At 39.8% G+C, this 16,111-nt stretch overlaps 1 protein-coding gene and 1 long non-coding RNA gene across 2 annotated transcripts; both read left to right on the top strand.

Moving 5' to 3' along the window:
• Positions 1 to 3,116: 3,116 nt before the first annotated feature.
• On the top strand, positions 3,117 to 3,798 carry LOC124273753. The gene is made up of 2 exons (XR_006897732.1): positions 3,117 to 3,208; positions 3,256 to 3,798. It is a non-coding gene; the product is annotated as an uncharacterized LOC124273753 (long non-coding RNA).
• Positions 3,799 to 7,630: 3,832 nt separating this feature from the next.
• Positions 7,631 to 10,558, top strand: LOC124273752. The gene is made up of 2 exons (XM_046709053.1): positions 7,631 to 7,755; positions 9,556 to 10,558. The coding sequence occupies exon 2, from the start codon at positions 9,597 to 9,599 to the stop codon at positions 10,158 to 10,160; it is 564 nt and encodes a 187-aa protein (XP_046565009.1). The 5' UTR covers positions 7,631 to 7,755; positions 9,556 to 9,596; the 3' UTR covers positions 10,161 to 10,558.
• Positions 10,559 to 16,111: the final 5,553 nt, after the last annotated feature.

Raw genomic sequence — 16,111 nt, 5'->3', positions numbered from 1 at the left:
ATTGACGTGCAAAATTGTGTCCGTCCGATTTTCCATGCGTGACAAGAGAATCACGTCTTAAATTACTGGAACCTACAACAAAAGGTCCTGATGCATACTTATGAAACTTATCTGTTACTTTCCTGGTACTGAGTGGGCCATACACCGATCTACATGTTTTACAATATATTCTTTCGTGAACCTCGTCGGTTATAATCCATGGAAAATCTGTCTTCCACGAAAGAACAATTAAACGTTTCCTCTTTTTTTCATACTCTTTATCTTTCTCAGCTTGAGTCTTGCGTTTGTGGGCAGCTGGAAGTCCTAAAAATTGTCGCAGCATGATATAAAAGGCCAAGCTGATAATCAAACAATACGGAAAGCATGCCATTGCCTGGACGTCGCCATGCTGTAAACTTCAACCAGAGCTCCTTACACCGATATAGGCATCGCATGTCTAGAGCGTACTCAGTAATGCACTGTTATGAGTGCAGGTCTAGATCTAAAACGGGCTCTGGCCGGATAGATTTAATTTCGATCACTTGGCCAATGACGAATGAGGACAGAAACACGATTTTTATGTCAGGGAAGAAACTTTGATCTTAATTGGTTAGGTTACATTACAAAATTACACTGATTTAACAGCCAGACCATCGGGCGTGCAACTTCTTAAAACTGACCGTCCGGTCGCAAAACAGACCGTCCCGGACGGCCGGGAAGGCGGGAGTTTGCAACGCTGATTTAGAGGATTCAATCATAAATGTGCTTAATTTCGAGTGTTGACCTATGCTGAAGGACTGTTTGATTAGTTGGTAACTTGCAGTACAATGGAAAAGAGTAGTCAACAGTGAGTGGTAGAATGGAGTGGCGGATGGGTCCTGAGAATCTAGCCTTATGGAATAGAGGCATTAAACAATGGATAATGAAAGATATTTAAGATCGATATGGTACAATCAGGATTAGATAAGTCAGGAAGAGGAAGTGATGGATGCTGTCCTTGTCAAGGTGACAGGTATAAGCGCCTGCATGAGACTATAAGATCCTAAGAGAATAACTGATGTGTTCATTTCAAGAAACAAAATTTTGCTGCACCAATTTATGTTTGTGTTTGTTCAAGTGATTGCTGTCAAACTTCATACCTGATTTGAAACTTTAGCCTAGGGAAAGAAACTTTAGCCTAGCCCAAACTTTTTCCCGGGTATGAATTTCCCAGGACAAAACTTCCCCGGGGAATGTTTGGCCTAGGTCAGATTCTCCCCGGGGAAAGTTTAGACCGGGGAAGAAATGGCCTGCCCGGATCTTCACGGGTCGCCTCTTGAGAGGCTGTTGGGTAACTTAATGGTAAAAGCGTTCGATCATCACGTCTAAGACCAGTGTTTGACTCCCCATGTGGGTACAATGTGTGAAGCCCATTTCAGTCGTCCCTTGCTGGATATTGCTGGAATATTACGAAAAGCGGGTTTAAACCATACTCACTCACTGATACTTCTTAATCAGTAAATCAGTTCTGCATTAAAGTGTCGAAATTGTGCCGCCAGTGTTTCTTTAGGAGGTACTTCAAACTTATTGGATATCTCATGTTGTGTAAAACATTCTAAATTGAAACAGACATACAGAAGCAAATGTTTCAGTAACATTTTGCTGTTATTATTTTTATAAATAGATATGTATTCTGATAAGTTAAATATTGTTTGTTTATGATTGGGTCTTTACATTGAAATTGAGTTTGAATGTTCTTTTGATAAAAACGAAAATAATAGGAAGGTTCTCCAATAAATGTAGAGGAAAAACTGATTTCATTGTCTTTATCGAGTTTTGATAAATGTTTTATTATTACTATTTCCATCACGACTGTAAATAAAGTTCACTTCAGTTCACTTCAGATATCAGCCATGTTGGGGGTCAAGAGGAAGTCTCGCGGCAGTGTTGTATAGTGAAGCGGTCATAGAATCAGACGCATTTTCAGTCCTAATTGATTATGTCTAATTTAATAGATTGTTTACATTTGAGCATTTCACTTAGTAATGGTAGAATGAAGGATTACACCCACTTATTTTTTTCTTGAAATATGATATACTACCGTCCACATGTATAAATGATTGATTCCATATTGTCTTCAGATGGTGCATGCTTTGTGCATTGATAATTTGGATGCATAAGATGGTGTGTAAAACTGTCGTGATTTGTGAAGAAAAAAAAGAAAATGTTCAAGTATCCATTACATTATTCCGATATTTGATTTGAATTGTAATACATGTCATATCTGCATATACTAATTTCATTCAGTATTTTCAATCAAGTTATTCTCTATAACATCTGTTCACTTCTCAGATTGATACAACCCGAGACAGATCCTATTTGAGACATGTTCCTGTATTTCAAATCTTGTGTTTTCTGGTCCTCGGATACAAATGTACTCAATTATTATCTCTCATTGATGTTGTATTGTTGTATTATTGATGTTTATACCTATTTGTATAATCGTTATAGTGAGTGAGTGAGTTAAGATTTTAAGTCACATCGGCAATATTTCAGCCATATCGTGACTATGAACAAGTTGTGAATTCACCATAAATACATATAAATTATAAAAACCTGCCGACGAAGGACAGTAAAATCAACCAGAATATCACAGTATCAAAGAATAAAACTAGTAACTCTCTCTAAAACTGGATTTCAAATTAGGACAACACAGTATAAAAATGGGTTATAGATCGCCAACAACTAAATTATATCTGCATCTGCTAATTTTATCAGTATTTTCAGTCAGGTTATTCTCTATAACATCTGTTTCACTTCTCAGATTGGTACAACCCGAGACAGATCCTATTTGAGAGATTTTTCTGTATTCAAATCTTGAGTTTTCTGGTCCTCAGATACAAATGTTCTCAATTATTATCTCTCATTGATGTTGTATTGTTGTATTATTGATGTTTATACCTATGTGTATAATCGTTATAGACTTGACATACTTATGTATAGGCTTGAGCTTAAGTCATTGGTCAGTCGCAAGGGACGACATGCTCTACAACAGGATGGGCATGTATAACCAGGATATTTATTACAAAAACTTATAGATAGATGTGATAAAGATTTTAGGAAAATCTGAAGTCAAGTTAAGAAGGGTCAATGTACTTGGAAAATGCATTGACCAGAGTAAAGAAATCATACTAATTCATTTCTCTTGCAAATAACAAATATAATATTGGAAATGAGTGGATTGGATCGGGTGACTCATATACCCTTTAGGAAATTAATGGTCAGCGAGGATGCTAGAAATTGGAAAAGGAACACGTACCCCTAGGGGTTGGATTGAGTTGAAGAAGTATCATCTGGCGCCTACCTGTCTGGAGTAATGTTTTGTTTTGAATGCTTGACCATTGACTTAAGCTAATTACTTAAGCAATTTTATACCTGGGAGAATTTTATGGTATCGATTAATTCCTGTAAATGTCATAATGGGATTTTCTTGTTGTTTAGTTGGGATATGACTCATTTTTGTATGCGGAAGGACATAATTTTGGGCCAAAATTGTCATCAGTACTATTTTGTTAGTTGTCCGGTGAGTGGTGCGGACAACTAACCCACCGTTGACTGAAGAGGTTTTCTCTGTATATTGAGAGAATGGTCCAGATGAAGTAGAAAATTTAACAGTTTTATAAGAGAATCGTCGTTCGTTTTAGATGTTTTACGTCGGCTTCAGGCTGGGGCCTATGTCACCCTTCCAGGAATTCAGGGAATCTGTGTAGTTGTATAGATCAAGTAATATGTGAGGACTATTGTGCCATAACTATTCCAAAATAAGGGATTTGAACAGCACACCAGACTTGTTGAAATTATTTCAGCTACATCATCCCCAGACCAGAAGAAGGGTCAGACTGAGATCTTGAGTGACTGGGGAGAAGGGTACAAAACCCAGACACCCGAAGGAACATACAGAAAAACACTGGTTCTGCCCCACAGGCCAATGTTAGATGAGTGAGAGGTTTCAAGTGAGTGAGAAACATGTTTTCAGTGATGAAACTAAAATCCAGAAATGTGAAAACTGTTATCTGAAGGAGTGCTCAGAGTATTTTTAGCCGCTTTTAAATCATTTCACTGCAGCCCCCAGTGGTGGGCTTCACACATGCCTTGATTCAAACCGGGCATGACGAGCGAACTTCTTTGAAGAATAATAACAAGACCTTCCAGATGCATTTGAGCTGTGGTACCTGACATACATGAGCGAAGAAAGACCTTCCAGCATACCACATTCATAGAGAAAGCACTATATTCACCAAGGTTAAGCTGCAGTTCAAGCGCATCTAAACACAAAGGTTCAAACATTATGTAAATTTACTATGGTTACTTTGCTTACATGAACCAGAACAGTGAGTGAGTTTAGTTTTACGCAGCACTCAGCAATTTTCCAGCTATATAGCCCCGGTCTGTAAGAAGTCGAGTCTGGACCAGACAATCCAGTCATCAACAGCACAAGATCGATCTACGCAATTGACATACGATGACATGTATCAACCAAGTCAACGAGCCTGACCACCAATGGTTACTGAAAATCAATTCTAATCCGGATCATAACAATTCGTACACAGCACCACAATTATAAAGATCTGCATGTGAATGAAGATTAATATTAATGTGTCATTTGGTTGCATCCAGCATTACCCAAGAGTGAAAGGTTTGTTTGATGATCAAGGCTCGTCGCTAAATGACGGTGGTCTGTTAATAATTGAGTCCGATCCGAACCAGACACTCCTGCTAATGCATCGCAAAGGGGATACGAAAAGATTCAGGGATCAAGTCAACGGGTCTAACTACCAAATGTTGCTGAAGGCCATTTACGACCCAGATCTTCACGGCGCTTTAAAACCCATATACTTCGAGGCTGTAGTAACTTAGAACTGCGTGAAAGAATTAAGAAACTGGAGCTAACCAACAGGACTTCAAGAAAACATGTTTGAATATAAGACTTATAATCTAACCAATTTGTAAAAATATCACCTACACCTGGACCAATATTGTAAATCCAGCCCCAGTATGATGATCAAACTTCAGTTGCTAATATTTCAGTGCGTTTTATATTGTATTGTACAAATCATCTAATTCAGTCCTAGTTCCGTGCTAGTTTACATTCTCTGTGTGATAATTTATTTACTGTCTTTGACGACGACTGTATCATAAAACTTCATAAATGATCAATAGGTTACTTGTTTTAATCACGATATGGCTGAAATATTGAGATGTGATTATATATTTTAACTCACTCACTCTTGAGTTCCACTGTAGCGGACGCAGGCTGTCTTAGAAGGTATCTTTACACAATAGGCAAATTGTTAGCATTTGTAACACCGGAGTGTGTTACACCTCCACAACGATGTTGAAATATCCAGATTTCATACATTTCATATATTAGAGTTTGAACCGAAAATAATGGTAAAGGTAGGTGTTTGTTTTAACTACAATTATATCATCTTGTGTTTTTCTTGTGACATGCTTGGCAGTGTTTAGCAGAGCAAGATGCTTTCATCCCCATGTGTGAGAGACAATGAGCTCTGTCTATGACAATACCACGTCACGACCCGTGAAGATCCGGGTAAGAATTGATCTTCAGTAACCCATGCTTGTCGTAAGAGGCGACTCACGGATCGGGTGGTCGGCCTCGCTGACTATGTTGAAATATGCCATCGTATCTTAACTGCATACATCGATGCTCATGCTGTTGATCCCTGGATTGCCTGGTTAAGACGGTTTTATTTACAGACCGCCGCAATATAGCTGGAATATTGCTGAGTGTGGCGTAGAACTAACTCATTCACTCACTTTTACGACACCACCTCAGCGTCAGAGACAAAATACCCAGCAGACAGACAGAATACGCCTCCCTGCACATTCCACTAAGATCAAACAAATTTGAAGGCGGTTTACATATTTCACTTTCTGAAATGAAATGATTTTGGATTACATTTTAATAATACATCAGAAAATGCCATCTTAGTGAACAAAGGCCAAGGATATTTAACTTAAGAATGAACCCCTTCGTCTGACCCGACATGTCGGAAACATGGTATACAGAAACCTGTTCTCAAACCTTTCACTGAATGTCGACAAGGATAATGTGGAAACCTGCAACAAAAGGCATAGAGAGTCCTTATACTCCAGCAAGTGCTGAGTTTGAACAGCGATATGATCCACAACAATAAGTGTCAGGCTGGTTCGGCCCATAAGAATGTTGCTACGCATGACTGACCTATCAGACACTGCCTTCTGCCTTTAGACTCTGGGCAAACTCAAAATGTAACATAAAAAATATTACATTACCATTGTCATTGTAAAAATAGAAATATCACTGTTAATTCTATTTATTGAAACGTTGTCGAAAGGCATGTATACCATGCTAAGGCACGACATAACCTGTATCCCAATTGAACCTTTCCAGTTCTATCACCCGTTCTTGCAATAAGGGTCGAGGTTGAGTGTTGGGACGAAAGTTACCTTGTTCCCAGTTCCCCAAGGCACCCGACTGCTGTCCTCCAACGACAGGAGGCACAATCGACTGTTGCAGAACGTATTCGTCTTGACAGCTAGCAATCATTATGGTGTGACTGAAACCATTTCCTCAATGGATTGACGTAACCATAAAAATAGCTCTCCAACAAAGTATGTGTGCCCCAGAACCCGAACTGTACAATCCAATGAACTGAACTCATAAACCCAACATACATGGAACAAATGTGTGTGGCCCATCTCAGGTGTCCCTCACTGTGTTATTTCTGGAATACTGCTAAACTCTACGGAAAAGTGTACTCGCCCACCAATTGTTGTTTATCACTTAGGAATGCCCTATATGTTTAATGACCAGTATATGATGAGGTCAGATCGGATAAAATGCGAAATGTGAGGCGGAACTTTTGTGAGCACTCCAAACACAGAAACTGGTTTTCAGTGAACATGTTTATCAAATACAGAGAAGTTTTGCTCAAAGTGGAAGTCGATGGGCGACAATGGAGTGTTGAAACTATGAACGTAGAGAAAATACTCCAAATAGACCAAGTTCCCAAAAGCTGCTCGTTATGTTTCCTGCTTGATCCAGGTAAATTCCCGCGACACCTCTCTCCCTTCCCTTCACAACCGTCTACAGGTAGTTTTATTAAACTATACATTTGCTTGACTGACGGGATCTGACTCATTCATGTTAACGTTTACCAACTGCTCATGACAATCACCGGATTGTCTGGTCCTGACTACACTGAGTGCGGCGTTAAACAAAAGAATTTATTTCAATTTTTAATAAAACGATCCAAGAACTAAAAAATGCACTGCAACAAATGATTAATGCAATAAAAGTGTAAAAAATACCATTGTTGTAACATTTGTAATGTAAAGACATATGCTTAAAGGTTCTAATACAATTATCAAAGAACAAATAAATCAGTTTAGGGTATAAAAGAGAGTTTATGGCAAATGGCCAGTTCAACACACCCCCTCAAATGTAGTTAAATATTTAATAATGATTTCTATGCATCTGACAGTTAAAAGCTAACGTTTTACAATTGTGCTGTCATGTCTAAAATCGGAATACTGACGGCAAGCTATAAGTATGTGTACGCATTGTTCAACATTCAGGTAAGGACTTGCCCACGGCTATTTATAGATCATAACGCAAACACTTGATCTGAGACAGAAGCTTTCTATTTTCAGTTTGAGAAGAGATTGTTTGAAAAGGGATTGTTACTGCTTCTTTGATATTTTACATACCGAATCATTTTCTTGGATTTGCATGTAAGTATGGAGTATATTGTGTAAACTGAAAAAGTTTAGATATGAGGTCAATTGGACAAGGAAGTAACAGGAAGAGAGCTTTTACTGGTAAATGATGTGTGTGTGTGTGTGTGTGTGTGTTTGTTTGTTTGTTTGTTTGTTTCACTCGTATTAGGGTAAAGAGACCTATGATATGGAGATTCAGTGTGTGTGTGTGTTTCGGATTTATGAGGACATTGTATTTTGTTCAGAACATTCCATGTGTGTGTTAATTTTTCATTTTCAGCGATAATATTGAAAATCAGATTTTAACTATTTTAAATGTCTATCCAAGCTGACTTTAGAAGATGGTGCCTATCTAAGCTATCTAAGTGAATTCCTTGATGTAGCACCATAGTCCCTGTCTTTTAGGATCTCTCTGCAGCAGTTAAAGTGTTACCCAGTAATTAGTACACCTTCCACCCTCCTAGATTCATGTTGATACTAGTGTATTCTGTTCAAAGCAGCATTAAACCAAACTAACTCACTCACTAATTTCATTTAGACAAAAATGGCTGACGAATGACGACAAAAAGGTTTCAAAAGTTGCTTATGTGGTGGACATGTTGAAAATCTGAAATAATTTAGGGTATAGGCTTTGTGGGGACAATCACATACAGATTCAGATTCAATGATACTGGAGAATGCCTGACTAAGAGACTGTGACATAAACAAAATATGTAATGGAAAGACTGAAGCATCAACAGTCAGAGCTCCATCACTTTGACAAAAACAGAGGACCTCTGGTATGTGCTCTCAAAGACCATTGTGATTCTAAGATGTAACAAGGATTGTTTGTTGTTTAATACTGCAACATCCTAGCTATAATATATGGTGGTATTATGTAAATAATCGAGTCTGGACCAGACACTCCAGTGACTGACATTCTGCACCTCAATCTATGCTACTGGGCAACATGCATCGACCAAGTCAGCAAGTCAGACCATTCAGTCCCCTTGCATCTTTTGACAACATTGGTTGTGGGAGAACAGTTTCTAAGTCTGATCGATGTGCAAATGTTATGTATAGTGGTCCCAACATAACACGATCCTTTTTTTTTATAGAATATCTAGGTGCCTCTAACTCTGACATTTCAATGTATTTCTGCCCAGTATGTTCGACACCTCACTTAATATTCCAACAATATTCTGAAAGTGAGTAAATGATAAACCCAAAACAACCAGTGATATTATGAGGAAAAACACATAGGGTGCATGCTGCTTCATACCTGTCTGTGGAGCTCAGATCCATCAATGTGCCTTGTGTGACCACCGTGGGTTACTAGGCAGTAATTCTAACCATATGTGACCACCATAGGCTACTAGGCAGCAATTCTAACCTTGTGTGACCACCATATGTTTACAAGGCAACAATTCTAACCTTGTGTGACCAACATAGGTTACTAGGCTCCAGTGCTAATGATTTGTGTGTGTATGATTTGTTGCTCTTTAGTTGTTTAACACCTGACGATGTAATTTACAGACTGACATCATATAGCTGGAATATTTTGAAGTGTGGAGTCACACAGCAAATGAAAGTATTGAAATAACAGAACAATCTAGTTGTCTAAAACTATGTTTTATTGAAACTGCCGTGAATCACCATAATTGTAGGACACTTGACCTCTTCAGATCAGATCCTCACCCAAAGGATGGGTACCTGACATACAGTTCATGCTTGTATAGTGGCAAATAGAATGAATGGTCTTGAAAGTTATCTTTTTCAGGGAGGTGTTTTGACTTGAAAAACTATTCTGTAATGTTGACACAATTTCTGTTTCAGTGACTGTCCAGTGATCCTATCAGTCTGCGTACATTCAAGCCATGGCGACAGCCCCTGTTGAGTATGTGATTCTAGATATGAATGCTAATGGAGACACCACAGCAGGGATGAGAGGGAAAAGAAAGCGTCACATTGCAGATGTGTTACAGTTAGAAAGCCCTCTGGTGGTTTGCCTACAAGAATTTGTCTGGACGGGTATTCATTCGAGCGCATTTAAAGACATTGATGTTCCCGACCATTTTCAGTATGAAGGCCACAATGAAGCAGGTTTCATATTTGATACAAGGGAAATCACATACTCAAAGATTGACAACAAAACATCAGTGCGAAACATGTATGACAACATGGTGAGGAGAAGTGACATGGGCTCAGACTACTTTGAGCTGCCAAGACTTTGCGTCCGTCAAATAAAGAGCAAAGGGGCTCCTAATTTTGTGATCCTCTGTGCCAGTTGGCATGGTCCTCATAAGGTGTCTATGGAGAAAAAGAAAAAGGCCCTTGACACGTTGGTCAAGTTTCTTCTGAAATTGAAAGTGGAAGAGGGGGATGTTCCGCTCTTGCTTGGGGGTGACTTCAACATGGGAGTATCTGATGTAGAGAGATGACTCCCTGGTGCTACTTACGCCAGATGACTTGTCTAAAGATATATTCATCATGAACTTCGATGTAGCGCAAATATTTAGCATTCCAAAAGTTCAATTCAGCATTTGATCATTCGCACTTGAAAATATATTTAAAAACTGTTAATGACACTAACCCTCAACCTCTGCCTCCATTTCCACCGTTTGTTCAGATCCAATTCCTCCCCACTCAACCATCATATCCTCTGCCTCCATTTCCGTTTGTTCAGACCTACTTCTTCAACACTCAACCATCATATGCTTTGCGTCCAGTTCAACCGTTGTTCAACTCTTAATCACAATGTCATCTGCCTCCACTCATTCGTTTTTGAAAATGACTCATATATGTTCTGAACAAACATTGTCACCAAGGAAGAAGAAAACATCGCCACAGCTGAAGGTGATGAGACGATAAGTGAGCAGCCAAGCCGGAGGAGGAAAAACAGAGACAAAGCAGACGGACATCGGCGTTTTATTTTTCAATTCACCCCACCCCACCCGCACAAACGCTTTTTCAATAATACCCCAAACTTCTAAACCCCCATTAAACGCTTCAACCCCCCAACATTTTATATCAGCGCCCCTTTTTGGAATATCACACCGGGGAATAAATCCTCGGAACGGCATGTTTTACTGAAAAAGGAGAGAGAGAGAGGGTACGGGCGGAACTCTTTACGTCGTCGTAGCCGTGGCCTCCGTGTTATGCCCTGATCCTGCCTCCGGTGTCAACAACGAACCACGTGCGTTTGTTAACATATGATTTGTGCGTGTCCGAGATGTACTCACTGGCGATCTGGGGAAATCAGAGGGCTTTCCAGCTATCTGAACATTGTCTCGGTTGTCTCTGTCATACATAAATATGGCACCATCAACAAGCCGATTTGACGCATCTTTACTAACCTGTTGGAACCAGGGCGCAAGTTGACGCCTTTACTCTCTCACTCGCTTAGTGATTTGATGATTTTGGAATGTGCTCTCTTTTTTGCTTTTACAAAGACTGCACTTTTATCGCCGGTTTAAAAAAAATCACTATAACCGGTGAGCCGCGTAAACCCAGGGTTCAGTCTATGAGCTCTCACGATCACAATATTGTTAACCTCCTTGCTGCCCATGCAAAACATGTCCGTCATGAAAGCACGGACTTTTTCCTCCGACTGTGGTCATGTTTCTCCTGTCGTTTCACCCAGACCGTGAAATACTTAAATTATCTATCAAAATGCATCCTTAATTATACCAAATTAACAACAAAATGTTACTAAAATATTTGCCTCTTGGTAATCGGTATGTTCTTTCCACAACATGAGATATCCAGTAAGTTTGAAGCACTTCCTAAAGAAGAACTGGCGGCAGAACTTGGACACTTTTACGCAGAACTGATTTACTGATTAACAAGAGGCAAACAGTGAGTGAGTATGATCTTATGCCGCTTCAAGCAATATCGAGCAATATCACAGCAAGGGACACCAGAAATGGGATTCACACATAAAAACTTAATGTTCTGACAATTCCATGCATTTCTGCCCAGTATGTTAAACACCTCACTTAATATTCCAACAATATTCTGAAAGTGTGTAACTGCCTCAAACCATAAACAACCAGTGAAAGATATTATGAACAAAACAACTTGGGGTGCTTCTTGCTCCACACCTAAATCTGAGATCCATCAACTTTCCTTGAGTGACTAGGCTACTAGGTACCGATTCTAACATTGTGTGACAAGCATATATTACCAGGCACCAATCCTGATATTGTGTGACCACCATAGGTTACTAGGCACCAAATCTAACCTTGTGTGACCACCATAGGCTACAAGGCAGGAATTCTAATCTTGTGTGACCACCACATGTTACTAGGCACCAATTCTAACCTTGTGTGAACACCATAGGATACTAGGCACCAAGTCATGCCACCATTAGTTTCTAGGTACCAATCCTACCCTTCTGTGATCACCTTAGGTTTTTAGGCTCCAATTTTACCCTTGTGTGACAACCATTTGTTACTAGGCATCAATTGTAGCCGTGTATAATTTGTTGTTCTTTTGTGGTTTAACTCCTGACAATGAAATTCACAGACTCACGTCATATAGCTGGAATATTTTGAGTGAGTGAGTGATTTAATATTTATCGCCACATCGGCAATATTTCAGTCATACCGTGACGAGAACAATCAATTATTATAGTAAACATAAAAAAATTTAGAAATTAAAAACCTGTTGACGATGAACAATAAATACTAGAATATCACAAAGAAAGTAAACTAGCATGTAATCATAAAACGATATTATTATAGAAAACAATACAATATAATAACGGGCTATGGATCACCAGCAATTGAAGGTAGATCACCATACTAGGGACTTACATTACGTTTGCTACCTGCATGCACCCTAGCTGGATTTACATCATACCTTCAGGTGTTGGCGATTGTTTAGTAAAATAGCCATACATTAAAAGAACAGCTATGATACTTTTAAAATTCGGAGAAAGAAAAATACTTTGACTGAAAAGGGACTTACGTACCGGAATATTTTTAAGTGTACAGAGGCGGGCCTACGTTTAGAATACAGCACCACAAACTTTAAAAATACGTCATAATACCCTTTTACGTAATGTAATGTGATTTTGTTCGAAAGCACGTTCTCGAAACAATGCCTTATGACGCCTGCATGGCAACACGGTTGTCTGGCTCAGCGAATGCGTATAAACTCCGCTCACTGGTGTTTCATCTCTACGAGCTATGTCATTGCATAAGCCCAACGATGTTGAGAGTTTCCAGTAGTTGTATACCAGCGGATGCGCAATATTTGCAAGCACCAGTTTGAAATTTTTTCTTTTTTCACTAATACGCTCATATTTATTTGTATTACGGGCTGCTGAGGTGTTATGTTTTGTGTATTTTGTAATTGTTTTAATTTACATATACATTTTGGCCTACCTTTAGAATACAGCACCACAAACTTTAAAAATACGTCATAATACCCTTTTACGTAATGTAATGTGATTTTGTTCGAAAGCACGATCTCTAAACAATGCCCTATGACGCCTGCATGGCAACACGGTTGTCTGGCTCAGCGAGTGCGTATGAGCTCCGCTCACTGGTGTTTCATCTCTACGAGCTATGTCATTGCATAAGGCCAACGATGTTGAGAGTTTCCAGTAGTTGTATACCGGCGGATGCGCAATATTTTGCAAGCACCAGTTTGAAATATTTTTCTTTTTTCACTAATACGCTCATATTTATTTGTATTACGGGCTGCTGGGGTGTTAAGTGTTGTGTATTTTGTATTTTGTAATTTTTTAAATTTACATATATATTTTTGTCATTCAGTAAGTTGCACCATTACATAGAAAAGTGTTTTATTAGTATTTTTTATTTCGAAGCGGTAATAATGCATTACACTAGACACGTCAGTCGTGTTTGTGCCGGTTCTGTCAATGCATTCTATTTATTAGGATTAATTCAAGGGATTAGGGTTAGGGCTAGGGCTAGGGCTAGGGCTAGGGCTAGGTTAGGGCTAGGGCTAGGGCTTAGGGTTTAGGGTTTAGGGTTTAGGGTTGGGGTTGGGGACCTAATGCAATATAGTAGGTACATGTCCGGTGGTTCGGTCAATGCATTCTATTTATTAGGATTATTTCAAGGGGTAGGGTTAGGGTTAGGGCTTAGGGCTGAGGGTTTAGGGTTAGGGTTAGGGACCTAATCCAATATAGCAGGTACATGTCCGGTGTAATACGTGAGTACCATTTGTTGTTTTTCTTTTTGCATTTTAATACTTTTTTTTCACACAAAAACGGGAAACCAAAAACGTCGAAAGTACATTATGAAATGGGTTAATGTAGAAATTTTGGGCTAATGGAAATTGGCCTGGAATTTGCACTCAAGCCTCTTTCACACGCAACATAAATTTTGTAAAGTAATGATTCGAAGGCTAACTCACCCTCGTGCCGTCACTACACATGCTCATGTCTCCCTCGTTCCTTAGTGCGATCCACATTATCCTTACAGTGTTCCCTACATCACTTTTCTGTCACAAAATCACCGATTTATATAAAAGCGCGTCATTCATGCATACACCGTGAAATCTACGTCTGACGCCTGACGTCAACAACCCTTTTCCGTTTGAGGCATATCGGCTCATTCCACGCCACACGTTAATTTGTAGATTACGGAATGGGACGAGTGTGCCAAATGGCATCGGATCCATTCGGCAACTGTCCGTAGAATAAAATCACATGACACCAAGTCTACCCGTAGCATTCGTAATTGTCCGTGACCTATTCGACTCTTTCCGTTCATTTCCGTGACGTCACAGGAATGACTCGATAAATTTGCACAGTGTGCAACAGTGTGGACGTAGCTCAGTCGGTTAGCTGTCGAGCTAACAATCCGAAGGTCGCGGGTTCGCGTCCGACGGGTTCTCACAAACTGGTTGCTTGTCTTAATGACACGTGACCTACGGCAGAGATCGTCCTCACGAGAAGTTGTGGTGCTGTATTCTAAAGGTGCTCCTACATTTTTGTCATTTAGTAATTTGCACCATTACATAGAAATGTGTTTCATTAGTATTTTATTTTTCGAAGCGGTAATAATGCATTACACTAGACACGTCAGTCGTGTTTGTGCCGGTTCGGTCAATGTCTATTTATTAGGATTAATTCAAGGTTTGTGCCGGTTCGGTCAATGGCCTATTAGGGTATTTATTAGGATTAATTCAAGGGTTGTCCGGTGGTTCGGTCAATGCATTCTATTTATTAGGATTAATTCAAGGGGTTAGGGTTAGGGCTGAGGGTTTAGGGTTTAGGGGTTAGGGTTAGGGTCCTAATCCAATATAGCAGGTACATGTCCGGTGTAATACGTGAGTACCATTTGTTTTTCCTTTTTGCATTTTAATACTTTGTTTTCACACAAAAACGGGAAACCAAAAACGTCGAAAGTACATTATGAAATGGGTTAATGTAGAAATTTTGGGCTAATGGAAATTGGCCTGGAATTTGCACTCAAGCCTCTTTCACACGCAACAGAAATTTGTAAATTAATGATTCGAAGGCTAACTCACCCTCGTGCCGTCACTACACATGCTCATGTCTCCCTCGTTCCTTAGTGCGATCCACATTATCCTTACAGTGTTCCCTACATCACTTTTCTGTCACAAAATCACCGATTTATATAAAATCGCGTCATTCATGCATGCACCGTGAAATCTACGTCTGACGTCTGACGTCAACAACCCTTTTCAGTTTGAGGCATATCGGCTCATTCCACGCCACACGTTAATTTGTAGATTACGGAATGGGACGAGTGTGCCAAATGGCATCGGATCCATTCGGCAATTGTCCGTAGAATAAAATCACGAGACACCAAGTCTACCCGTAGCATTCGTAATTGTCCGTGACCTATTCGACTCTTTCCGTTCATTTCCGTCACATCACAGGAATGACTCGATAAATTTGCACATTGTGCAACAGTGTGGACGTAGCTCAGTCGGTTAGCTGTCGAGCTAACAATCCGAAGGTCGCGGGTTCGCGTCAAACGGGTTCTCACAAACTTGTCTTAATGACACGTGACCTACCGCAGAGATCGTCCTCACGAGAAGTTGTTGTGCTGTATTCTAAAGGTGCTCCGAGAGGCGTATTGGCTTGAAAAACTATTCTGTAATGTTGACACAATTTCTGTTTCAGTGATTGTCAAGTGATCCTATCAGCCTGCCCACAGTCAAGCCATGGCGACAGCTCCTCAGGGCCCTGCTAAGTACGTGATTCTTGATATGGATGCTATGGGAAAATCACCAAAAGGGGAGTCGACAGCAGGGATGGCAGGGAAATGAATGCATCACATTGCACACGTCTTAAAGACAGAAAGCCCTCTGGTGGTTTTCGTACAAAAATTTGGCTGGAAGGGTTTTCAGTCGACAACATGGAAAGGCCTTGACATTCCAGACC

The sequence above is a fragment of the Haliotis rubra genome, unplaced genomic scaffold, assembly GCF_003918875.1.
Source record: "Haliotis rubra isolate DU_JTF1 unplaced genomic scaffold, ASM391887v1 Scf1837, whole genome shotgun sequence".
NCBI lineage: Eukaryota > Metazoa > Mollusca > Gastropoda > Lepetellida > Haliotidae > Haliotis > Haliotis rubra.
Note: the sequence above shows the minus strand (reverse complement) of the source record. Positions and strands in the feature narration are given on the sequence as shown.

Excerpts from the sequence above, each read along its gene's own strand:
- LOC124273752 (XM_046709053.1), top strand. The coding sequence starts at position 9,597 with ATGGCGACAGCCCCTGTTGAGTATGTGATTCTAGATATGAATGCTAAT.